The sequence below is a fragment of the Nanorana parkeri genome, unplaced genomic scaffold (genome assembly GCF_000935625.1).
Source record: "Nanorana parkeri isolate BGI_ZX_2015 unplaced genomic scaffold, ASM93562v1 scaffold399, whole genome shotgun sequence".
Lineage (NCBI taxonomy): Eukaryota > Metazoa > Chordata > Amphibia > Anura > Dicroglossidae > Nanorana > Nanorana parkeri.
Window position 1 is genome coordinate 278,537 of NW_017306667.1, and position 12,097 is coordinate 290,633.

Below are 12,097 nucleotides of genomic sequence, written 5' to 3' on the forward strand. Positions count from 1 at the left end.
TTTTTTTTAACTTTCAAACTTCCCTCCGTTTCCGCCCCCCCTGCGACGCGGCCGCTCGCAAGGGACGGAACCCGGAAGTGGCCAGAGGACACAGCGGGGATCGCGGACAAGGTAAGTCCTACGCTGTACCCCCGAGTGTGCTCGGGGTTACCGCTTTGTTTACCCCGATCCACACTCAGGAATACCAATGGATATGCGTGGAAAAACGCCCCAAAGATTCTCCTGTACTTGTTTGGGCGTAGGGCGTTTTTCAGCGTGTTTCCACGGGCTGAAATATGCCCAGGTGGGAACCATGCCCATAGGGATTCATGGGATTTCACTTGCTGAGCGTTTTTCAGCGCTTTGATCAGCGCTGAAAAACGCCCAGGTGTGAACTCCGCCTTAGTAACAGAGAAGCAAGGGTGAGAAGGATGTAGAATAGACTTGTTCAGCTAACAAAGGTAATGACCGCATGCGGTTACTTTCAAATGTTTAGATTTGTTGATTTAGGTCTTTTATAAAATACAGCATTTCTCCTGTTTCAGTCGAGGAATCAGAGCTATGATGGCCTGTGCTTGACTGATGATTTCATGGTTGCATCCATTTCTGACTCCACTGATTTAAATCACATTAACAGGTAAGCATATCATGCAAAGTTTTAGTATGCAACCTATAGTAATTTCACCTGCTTCTCCAATAATTTTCAATGTCAACATTTCATTTCCCTGAATACAATATTTTTTAAATCGGTCAGTTGCACTATATATTGTTTAATAAAAACTGCCAGTTTTCCAACTGATTGCTCTTTTTTTTGGGGGGGGGTTCATTCCCCTCCAAAATTATTGAAAGCATTTAAAATAGTGGTAGGGAATCAATTTCAAGATTAGACTATAATATGTAAAAGTTTTTTCTTCATGGGAGTAATGTGTGCATGGCCAGCAAAAGTCAGGTAAACCATACCATCAACTTGACAAACCTGTTGCAAAATATTAACCAAGCTCTGACTCCAATTCTGTTACCAATTTTAACCACCTGCTGCTTCCAACCCATCTTAACCCTCCAATGGTTGTCAGCTGCCAGGCCATTAGATGCCTTTTAAATAAAGATCCCCAACTTAAGCTGGCCATACACCTTACAACCATCGCACGGCTTTCATCGCGCAATGGTTGTAAGGTAATTAAATGCTCATACGATCTGCCCATCTTGGACAGGCAGATCGTACTTGCGATCACCGCAAGCCCGCCCCGCTGAGGGGAGGGCTTCCGATGACTGCAGTGCTGAGCGGGTAGTGCGCGCTTGTGCACACCGGCCCGTCCGGCATTTGTCTTTCGTGCACGCCACAAACCCGAGGAAAACCGTACGATTTTCGGCTGGTTTTCCAACGTGCTTGTAAGACAAAAGACGTGCGACTGTTTCTACTGTACGGTCTTACATACACCTGACGATTATCGTACTATAATCAGGTGTATCGCCACCTTCAGACCTGCATTTGGCTGTGGAGCTCGCTGTAGGGAAGAAACAGCAGGCTTCCTTTTTGAGTTCTGCAGTATATATGTTCATGTAATGTGGTTTTCATGTTGACAAACAGGTCCCTTCAAGGGAAGACTATATACAGTGAGGGAAATAATTATTTGATCCCCTGCAGATTTTGTAAGTTTGCCCACTTACAAAGAAATGAAAGGTCTATAAATTTTATCATGGGTGTATTGTGAATGATGGAGACAGAATATCAACCACAAATCCCCAAAAAACACACAATGCAAATGTTATAAATGGAGTTGCAGTTCAGTGAGTAAGTATTTGATTCCCTACCAACCAACAATAATTCTGGCTCCCACAGTCTGGCTATGTGGTACACAGATTAGTCCTGTCACTTTAAGGTGCTCCTAACGACAACTTGTTATGTATATAAGACACCTGTCCACAGAATCTCTTTTTCATTCAAACCTCACCGCCATGGGCAAGACAAAAGAGCTGTCAAAGGACGTTGGGGACAAGGTTGTAGACCTGCACAAGGCTGGAAATGGGCTACAAGACTATCAGCAAGACTATCAGCTTGGTGAGGAGAACAACTGTGAGCGATTTATTCACAAATGGAAGGAATACAAAATAACCATCAATCGCCCTCGGTCTGGAGCTCCATGCAAGATTTCGCCTCATGGGGTAAGGACGATCATGAGAAAAGTGAGGGATCAGCCCAGAACTACATGGGAGGAGCCTGTGAATGATCTCAAGGCAGTTGGGACCACAGTCGCCAAACAAACCATTGGTAACACAATACACCGCCATGGATTGAGATTCTGCAGCGCCCGCAAGGTCCCCCTCCTCAAGGAGGCACATGTACAGGCCCGTCTGACAATTGCCAATAAACATCTAAATGATTCAGAGAAGGATTGGGAGAAAGTGCTGTGGTCAGATGAGACCAAAATTGAGCTCTTTGGCATTAACTCAACTCGCCATGTTTGGAGGAAGAAAAATGCTGGCTAGGATCCTTAGAACACCATCCCTAAAGTCAAGCAAGGAGGTGGAAAAATTATGTTTTGGGGCAGTTTCTCTGCTAAAGGTACAGGCCGACTTTGCCGCATTGAGGGGCCAATGGACGGGGCCATGTATTGTAAAATCTTAGATGAGAACCTCCTTTCAGCCAGAACACTGAAGATGGGTCTTTCAGCATGACAATGACCCAAAACATACCGCCCAGGGCAACAAAGCAGTGGCTCAAGAAGCACATTAAGGTCATGGAGTGGCCTAGTCAGTCTCCAGACCTTAATCTTACAGAAAATGTATGGAGGGAGCTGACACTTCAAGTTGCCAAGCGACAGCCAAGAAACCTTAAGGATTTAGAGAAGATCTGTAAAGAGTGGACCAAAATCCCTCCTGAGATGTGTGCAAACCTGGTAACGAACTACAAGAAACGTCTTACCTCTGTGCTTGCCAACGAGGGTTTCCTCACCAAGTACTGAATCATGTTTTGCTTTGGGATCAAATACTTATTTTACTTGCTGACCTGCAACTTAATTTATAACATTTGTATCATGTGGTTTTTCTGGATTTTTGAGTGATATTCTGTCTCTTATTTAAAATACACCTATGATAATAAAAATTATAGACCTTACTAAATCTGCAGGGGATCAAATAATTATTTTCCACGCTGTATAATACTATCTGTATCCTTGCAGAAACCTTAAGACTGTACTGCCAACACAATAAGCAGTGCAGAATCTCGGGTGTGAAATTGGGACATTTGTATGTTGCCAGGAAAGCAATAAGACCCCAAAGGTCTGGTCTGTCTGTGACTTCTTGTCCTGTTTTCTGCCATGAATGCTTGCTCACTTGCAGTAAGGTGTTTTTGTTTTTTTTGTGCCCTTTATCCATGTGAATTAAACCAGTATAAAAACATCTGTTAGTGTTAGTTTGTCCCAAAAATGGTCACTGTCACTTTGCTGGGCAGATTGGTCTATATATCTTAAGAAAATTAGAAATAATGTTGAATAAATAATATAATAAACAGTATCATGTATTTGCATTAACTTCCTTGGTGGTATTCCCGAGAATGGCTCGGGGTAAATTTTCATTACCAAAAGCGGTAACCCCGAGCCACACTCGGGATTACACAGCGCCACACTTACCTTGTCCACGATCCCCGCTGTGTTCTCCGGCAGATGCCGGCATCCGGGTTCCGTCCCTTGCGAGCATACGCGTTGCAGGGGGATGAAGCCGTCTGCAAATTTAACCGTAAAAGGGAAAAAAACGGATAAAAAATAGACAAATGAAAAAAAAAATATTTAAAAATCAGACCGCCAGGGAGGTTAATCACAATAAGGGAATTTATGAAAATTGGAGCAGACAAAATCTGAAGCAAATTTGCACTGCAACGAATCAGCTTCTATCTTTCATTTTCAAATCTTACCTGAGCAAACTGAGAAGAGAAGCTGATTAGCTGCCATGGGCAACTGCTCCAGATTTTGTCTGCTTCAGTTTTGAGAAAATCCCCTTCCATAGAGCTTGGAATACAAGCTTTAAATGATGGTGGTCCTTTAAAATGCCATTTTAAGAACAGGTACTTATAGACTTTGTCAGTGCTTTAATGTGCAGGTAGAGCTGGTTACTGGGTACTAATGTCTAGGATGCAATGTACAAAACTTCTGCAGGGTGTGAATTTTTTTCTTTTTTCAAAGCTACAACATTGTAGTTGACTTAATTGTCATGGTGTATCCACATAAGCAGTCTACATTTCAAAGAAACAAAATTAGTAAACTAGAGTCTAAAGAAGAAAAAAATGTGATTAACCCTTGCACTAGGGCTACTGAGCAGTTCCCCAGGGCATCCAATCACCTTCTCTCTTCAGTTTGTTGAGTTAAGATTTTGTCTGCTCCAGTTTTGATAAATTCCCCACAGTGTATAAACGTGAGGCTGCTGAGGACGATTTCAGTGCTGCAGCGAAGGAGGAGACGGGCTGGAGGGAGTGGTGCGACAGTTGGCCAGTATAACTTTGACCTAGACAAGAAAAAAAAAGCCCTTAACCCTTGCAGTACGGGGGGGGGGGGGGGGGAGGGGTTTCCTGGAGTTCTTAAAATTTGTAACAAAGCCTTTTAGAAATTGGTAGGGTTTTATACAAGCATCTGAACATTTGCTTCAGTCTGCATTTCTGCAGACTTACCTAATAAAAAGTATTCGGCTGATTACTCGGCCTTAGTTTGTGATTCTTAACCCTTTCCCTGCCAATGCCTGTTTTTTTGCACACATGATCTAATCCACATTTTATGCCTGAAAATTACTTCAGCCCTCCAAAACATTATATATTTTCTGAAAGCCAAAACCCTGTAGAATTAAATAGTGGCAGTTGCAAATTTTGTGTTGGCGCAACTTTTTATCAATCCCCAAAAATGTATTAATGTGCTTAAGTTAATTTTAGTGCCCCAAAGCACAATAACACACCCATTTTTTTTGTTAAATATAAAAGATGAGGTTATGACGAGGCAATACCCAACCAAGACCAGGTTCTCTAGTCTAGTAGCCCAGGAACCCAGCCCTAGAATCAGAGAAATCCTTTCTTCTAATATCCTGGATGACTGATAACAGGCTGGGGGAGGAGTCACAAACACCCCATTGGTGCAGGGAATGTTGTCACTTTCAGTCAACATTCTGAAGCTCTGAGGAATATGGTTATCCCTTCAATGCTGGACCCCCTCAGCTACTGGGTCATTTGATCAGGATTCAATCAGACAATGCCACTGCAGTTGCATACATAACCATAAAGGAGGAACCAGAAGCTTGCTGTGGAAAGTAAAGCAGAAGAAAATCGGTCTTGATAGAACTGCACTTTCCAACTTTATCCACCGTTCACATTCTGGATGTGGGGCAATTGGCAAGCAGACTGCCTTATTTGGCAACACCTGGACCCAGGAAAATGGTATCTTCAACTGAAGGTGTTTCAGAGAGTCTGGTCGTGGGTGGGGGATGCCAGGTGTGGAACTCCTGGCCTCCAGATTCAACATCAAGTTTGTTTCCAGATGTAGAGATCCTCTGGCTGTAGTGGATGCTTTGGTGGCTCCATGGGACCAGTACAGCCTGGTTTTTCTGCCTTTCCTTCTCTGAAACTTCTTTCTTGTCTGCTCCCCAGGATTGAGATGCAGGGCATTCCAGTGATTCTCATAACACTAAATTGGCCCGATGGATCTGGTACAGGGACATTTTTGTCATGAAAGGCATACTTTGCTTTGTGCATGGTAAAAAAAATTTCATCCCTGGAATACACATTGGGAAGATTTTGTCTCTTTTTTGCAATCTTGATCTGGATCGGCATTTGGCCCCAGCATTAAGGGTTAAAATTTGACTCTTGCTATCATGTTCCAAAGACTGCTTGCCTCTTTGGTTAAAGCCTTTGTACAGGGTCTCTCTCTTATAGTCCCACTTGTACAACTACCAGTGACTCCACGGAAATCTGGTTCTTTTGGCTCACCAAAAACTGCCTTTCTTACCCATCAGGGATATTCTCTATCCTCTTACACACAAGGCTTTTTCTTGATACCACTTGTCTTGTAAATAACCATTTCTGACTTTCCACAAGGACAATATTGTCTTGTGGCCCAGAAGTTCCTTTCTTCCTGAGGTAGCTTCTGCTTTTAACTTCAACCAGGACTTTGGATGAACTGGCCGGGACAGTAGTACAATGGAGATTTCTCTTCACTGCTTGGATGTGGTTTCTGCTTTGCATGTTTATCTTGCAGCCACTACTTCATTAAAAAGACTTGACTCATCATTCTTGATGGTCCTTGCACTGGAGCACCAACCTCTGCTTCCATCTCTTGGTGGTTCAGGGAGATCGTCATTAAAACCTGTCGCTTAAAAGACACAGTACCACCTTTTTCTTGCCCAGGTGCACTCTACTAGGTCTATAAGCACTTCTTGGGCTTTTTAGGGATTATTTTTTTAGATTTGCAAGGCCCTCACTTGGTGTTTTACGAGGTGGATGCTCAGGCCTCGGCTGATGCAAGCTTCAAGCATGAGGTCCTTCAGCCATTTCTTTAAGCTGCAGGCTGCCCTCTGTTTTTACACCATTATGTGGGTTTAGGGTGTTAGCTTTTTGTTGCTGTTGCTCACTCCTCAGTTGTACTGCTTTTGGGCATTCGAGTTGTCGCTAAATTACTTCTGATCCTGCCTCTTTATGAACGAGAGGGAAAACAGGGTTTTTGTATTTACTATAAAATCTGTTTCTTGGCATTCATTAACCACTTGCAGTCAGGAGCAATTTCTTACATTTGAACACACGATGAAATCTGAATTTTTGGCTAGAAAACTGCTTCAGACCCCCAAACAATTAGATATTTTCTGAAAGCAGAGGCCCTGTAGAATAAAAAGATGCTAGTTGCAATTTTTTTATGTTGCACTGTATTTGCGCAAATTTTTATCAAAGTATTTTTAGGATAAAATACACAAAAATGTAATTTAGTGCACAGAAACAGAATAATTTTAGTTGCATTGGATCACAACGGAACGCACCTGAAATCCCGGTTTAGGCAAAAACTGCTTAAATTGTGGTAGTTGCGGCAGACTGCATTGCAGCTGCGCAGACGCACGCAGTTCTGGTGTGAACTAGCCTTAACCCATTCATCTGTGAACTACGTCTTGTCCTTTTATCCCTTAAGAAACTCCAAGAAATTACTTTTTTATGGCACGTATGAAAATCCTGGTATTTTGTAAGTCACCAATTTTAAAATGTGCTCGCTACATTAGTTTTCTTATTTCAGGCGAAATATGTTTTCTGCAAGTTTCGAATGCTACATGTTGATCCTGATAGAAATCCAATATCCGTATTTTTGTTTCTGTGTAATGAACTGAAATCTCCAAACAATGCAATCAGCTTTTCAAGCCATTTCCTCCCTATGTAATGGAGCGGTGGAGGTGTTTGTAATGGAGCAGTGGAGGTGTTTTTAGTCCAGATCAGGAGAGAAGCTTAGGATGACAGTACTGTGCCTCCACTGTTCGTGACACATAAAACGTGTGTTGTTGGCAGGATCAGCAGATGGAAATAAAGGGGGGCAAAGCCATAAAAAGGAAAACTAATGCAGCAACCACGTCTTAGGTCTCAATAAGCTGCAATATAAACTGCTCAAAAAAATAAAGGAACGCTTGGAAAACACATCAGATCTCAATGAAGAAAAATATCATGCTGGATATCTACTGTATACTGGACTGGGTAATATGTTAGGAACAAAAGGATGCCACATCATTTGATGGAAATAAAAAATTATCAACCCACAGTGAGCTGAATTCAAAGACACCCAAAAAATCAAAGTGAACAAATCATGCAGCAGGCTAGTCCATTGTGTTGAAATTTCAGCAGCAACTCAAAATGGCACTCATTAGTTTGTATGGCCCACACATGCTTGTATGGATGTCTGACAACGTCGGGGCATGCTCCTAATGAGACAACATATGGTGTCCTGGGGTATATCCTCCCAGATCTGGACCAGGGCATCACTGAGCTCCTCAACAGACTGAGGGGCAGCCTATCAGCGTCAGATGGACCAAGACATAATGCCCCAGATTCGGATCAGGCGAGCGTGGGGGCCATTCAATGGTTTCCATTTCTTCATCCTCAGGAACTGGCTGCATACTCTCGCCACATGAGGCCAGGCATGGTCGTGCACCAGGAGGAACCAGGGACCCACTGCACCAGCGTAGAGTCTGACAATGGGTCCAAGGATTTCATCCTGATACCTAAGGGCAGTCAAAGTGCCATTGTCTAGCCTGTAGAGGTCTGTGCATCCCTCCATGGATACGACTCCCCAGACCTTCTCTGTCCCACCACCAAAACCGGTCATGCTGAACGATGTTACAGGCAGCTTAACGTTCTCCACAGCTTCTCCAGACCCTTTCACGTCTGTCACATGTGCCCAGGGTGAATCTGCTCTTATCTGTGAAAAGCACAGGGCGCCAGTGGCACAACTACCAATTCTGGTGTTCAATGGCAAATGCCAGTCGACCTCCACGGTGCCGGGCAGTGAGCACAGGGCCCACTAGAGGACGTCGGGCCCTCAGGCCACCCTCATGAAGTCTGTTTGGTCAGAGACATTCACACCAGTGGCCTGCTAGAGGTAATTTTGTAGGGCTCTGGCAGTGCTCATCCTGTTCCTCTTTGCACAAAGGAGTAGATACCGGTCCTGCTGATGGGTTAAGGACCTAGGGCCCTGTCCAGCTCTTCTAGAGTAACTGCCCGTGTCCTGGAATCTCCCCCATGCTCCTGAGACTGTGCTGGGAGACGATGCAAACCTGGCAATGCATGTATTGATGTGCCATCCTGGAGGAGTTGGCATGCCTGTGCAACCTCTATGGGGTCCAGGTATTGCCCCATGCTACCAGTAGTGACACTGACTAACCAAATGCAAAACTGGTGAAAAACAGTCAAAAAATGAGTAGGGAAAAAAATGTCAGTGGCCTTCACCTGTAAAGTGCACCTGTTAATTTAATTAACACCAAAAGCAGCTGAAACTGATTAACAACCCCCTCGGCTACTTAACTGACCTGATCAATATCGCAGGAGTTTCATTGACTTGATGCTATACTCTGATTAAAAGTGTTCCTTTAATTTTTTTGAGCAGTGTGTTAAATTTGTTTTGCGTTTTACATGTGCTATAACATTAGTCTGGAGGTTTTAATGATTTTTCCTATTTGCTTTTTTCTGGCCCTGCTGTGTTCCTCCTGGTTATCATTGCCATCAGGATCTAAAAGTGAGGAAAGTTTTAAAAAATGGTGCCGCTGCAGCAATATTAAATGGTGATTCTTCCAATGGGGACACTTTTTGGTGACAACTGAATGTGGTGACACTTTGGAGCAATTTTTCTCACTTTGTTGTCTTCAAGGCACAAAGTGAAGGAAAACGTCCCCACTACCAACCATCACCTCACCTGGATTCAAAATTTTGTTCGACTTTTCAAACTTGAGCACCCTCAACATGGAACAAGCCTAAAGTCATGCTTCTGCAGTCTTCATACTCTGCACATATAACTATAGATCCTTGGGTCGCCGCATGCTTTCCACTGCACTAGGTGAGCGGCTCCTCAGCCTCCCCCTAGTGCAGCACTGTCCGTTCTCGCGCCTAGCAGTCATTCGAAATATGCTGCCCAGCGCCGAGTGTAAGCTTGAGGTGGGGTTTATTGGGGGTATGGCCAGGAGGGAGCTCCATCCATATGTGCATTGTTTACAGCTCCCTTGCCTCCCCTGTAGAGGTGCCTGGACCGGAGTGATGTCACATTCTGGCTTCGGGCACCTCTACAGGGCGGGGAAGGGAGCTGTACAAGCAATGCACATATATGGATAGAACTCATTCGAAGCACATCAGTCCACACTGGTCCCCAGGCTGTGGATCCCCTGCAGTTCTCGTAAGTTAGGGAGTCTGGGTGGACCTTTAAAGAAAAAAAACTTTTTTTGGAACGTGCCTGTGTTCCCTTCACACTAGAACAGTGCATTAATCACACCTATTGTGGTTTCTGGTGCAGGAGGCTTGTTGCTTTGCCATTCATTTGAATGACACCCCAAACACACAAGCTGCCAAGTTCAATTACCTGCACTGCTGTGCATTCTGGTGCGACTTGCCTCGCGACTTAATGACAAAGGACAAATGTGGGTCCTGAGGTTCCACAGGTTGAGAAACACCACTATAGACTATCTGTTGATGCACTCAAAAAGCATTGAAAGGAATTTTGGTTTGTTCAGTTTCTGGTAGACATCCTCTTATGGACTGGCCAGAAATTTTTCAATCATATTTTGACTTCGTCATCTCAGTGCCAGAGATGGATTGGATTATAAACTAGAAATCAGTATTTTATAATCCAATAAATTCTGGAGTCCCATCTGTCCATTCAGGTCTAAAGAATTGAAGGAAGATTTGACTTTTACAGAAAAATGTGGATGAAAATGTTGTAGTGTCATATATATGGGCTGGTAGTATGAGATTACAACAGAAAGGAAATTATGTTGCAAAGAATAGTGGCTCTACTCCCATCCCATACAAACAAATTTGGTCTAATTGAGGTTACTCAACGATTGGGGGGAAAAATGCGCTTTGTGGAAGTTTCTACAATGATAAAGAAATGCTGGCATCCAAAGGGAGAGAAAGTGTAAAAGTATAACTATTAGAAAAGGTATACAGAGCACCCCTATTGAAACCTTGTACCCGAAAGTACTTTCTTTTCTAACATCCTCACTCTGTGCCAAATCCTGTTATACATTCCACTCACCAGAAGGTTGTGACAACCTAGAATCTTGCACTTTCGAGGCTTTCATTATCTTCCCATCTCCATATACTAAAATTCCCAACCTCTTGCAATGTCGACATCTAGCAATACTTCGGTCCCAAGTGTAAATGCTTATAGTATTTTGCCATTCATTGTTCAGTTGCAATGAAGAAATAATACTGGGATCTTAAGTATTTTTAAGTGTTTAAAACCAACAGTCCTAAAATTATAACCTGCCATCATTACCATATGTTTAAGGAATGTGCAGATTAAGTCGAAAGCCCAGTAGGCTCTGCAAATGCAGTGACATAAAATAATTCTAAAAATAGTTTTTGGTAAACGTATACAATTGTCTGTGAGAGACATTGTAAATGAGTGCACCATCTGCCCTGATGCCAATTAGGTGGTGTTTGTTTTTGTTTTTTTTAGTATTGCTCTAGTGGCTCTTGAATACTTATTTCAATATTTTTTGTGCCAATACATAAACAATTTGCACATTTGTGAGTGTTACTAGTAGCTGTGTTAGGGCAACTGATCTTTTTATATCTGTTTTAAATTTTTTTAAATTTTTTTTTAAAGGCGTGACCCTTTTCAGTTTACTTTTGTCTGATTTTTAGATTCCTAAAAGATCCTTCCTAATGTAACGCATCATACTTCTATATGTATGCCTGTATTTAAATGTGTACATAATAACAAAAAAAATATTTTTTATATTGTATATGCAGTTACGTCATAGTTGTTAGATTGAATGAAGGCTTCTGTCAATATCTGTGATACTAAAATATTAAACTTGTTAAATAATTTGGTCATATGTCTTCCATGACCTAGTAGAACCTCTCCATAATATACTAAGAAATAGATTTTGTTTGAAACAAGATGTTGGGTGTTAGAACAACCCATAGAGAGACATACTGTATCTCTTCCAGAGCTGTAGATGGAATGACACTTAAGCCCTGCTCAGTATGGTTAAATTGTTTGTCTGAGGCTTGTGATTTGTGCCAAGTAGTAGTGCAAATATTTATAGAAGGAATGTAGGATATAAATTTAATAATTTCCCTTAGATCATTAGGTATTTCCTCTTTATGCAAATGTATACATATTTGCATACGCATTGATCTGTACATTAGATTCTAGGTATAACCTAGCACCAAGCATCAGCATTTCTAGGTGCAAGGCAACACCAGAAGCAGATCTGAATTATTAGCCACCTTTTGGGCTAACATCTGCACTTTGAATTATTATTTTTTTATATGCAAACCAATAAAGGGCATATATTGAAATAACTGACCTGATAAACCAACGTTCTAAAACTAGGCATGAATGTTCAGGTTATGCTTTCAGAGCAAAAATTATTGTAATGTTGGTCACTTCATTTTTAT

At 42.3% G+C, this 12,097-nt stretch overlaps 1 protein-coding gene across 1 annotated transcript in view; it reads left to right on the top strand.

Moving 5' to 3' along the window:
- Positions 1–12,097, top strand: part of SCAF11 (SR-related CTD associated factor 11) — a 59,909-nt gene that overhangs the window by 6,582 nt on the left and 41,230 nt on the right. The window contains exon 5 of the mRNA XM_018559485.1: positions 525–616. Coding sequence (XP_018414987.1) covers positions 525–616 — 92 coding nt within the window. The remainder of the gene's footprint in view (positions 1–524; positions 617–12,097) is intronic.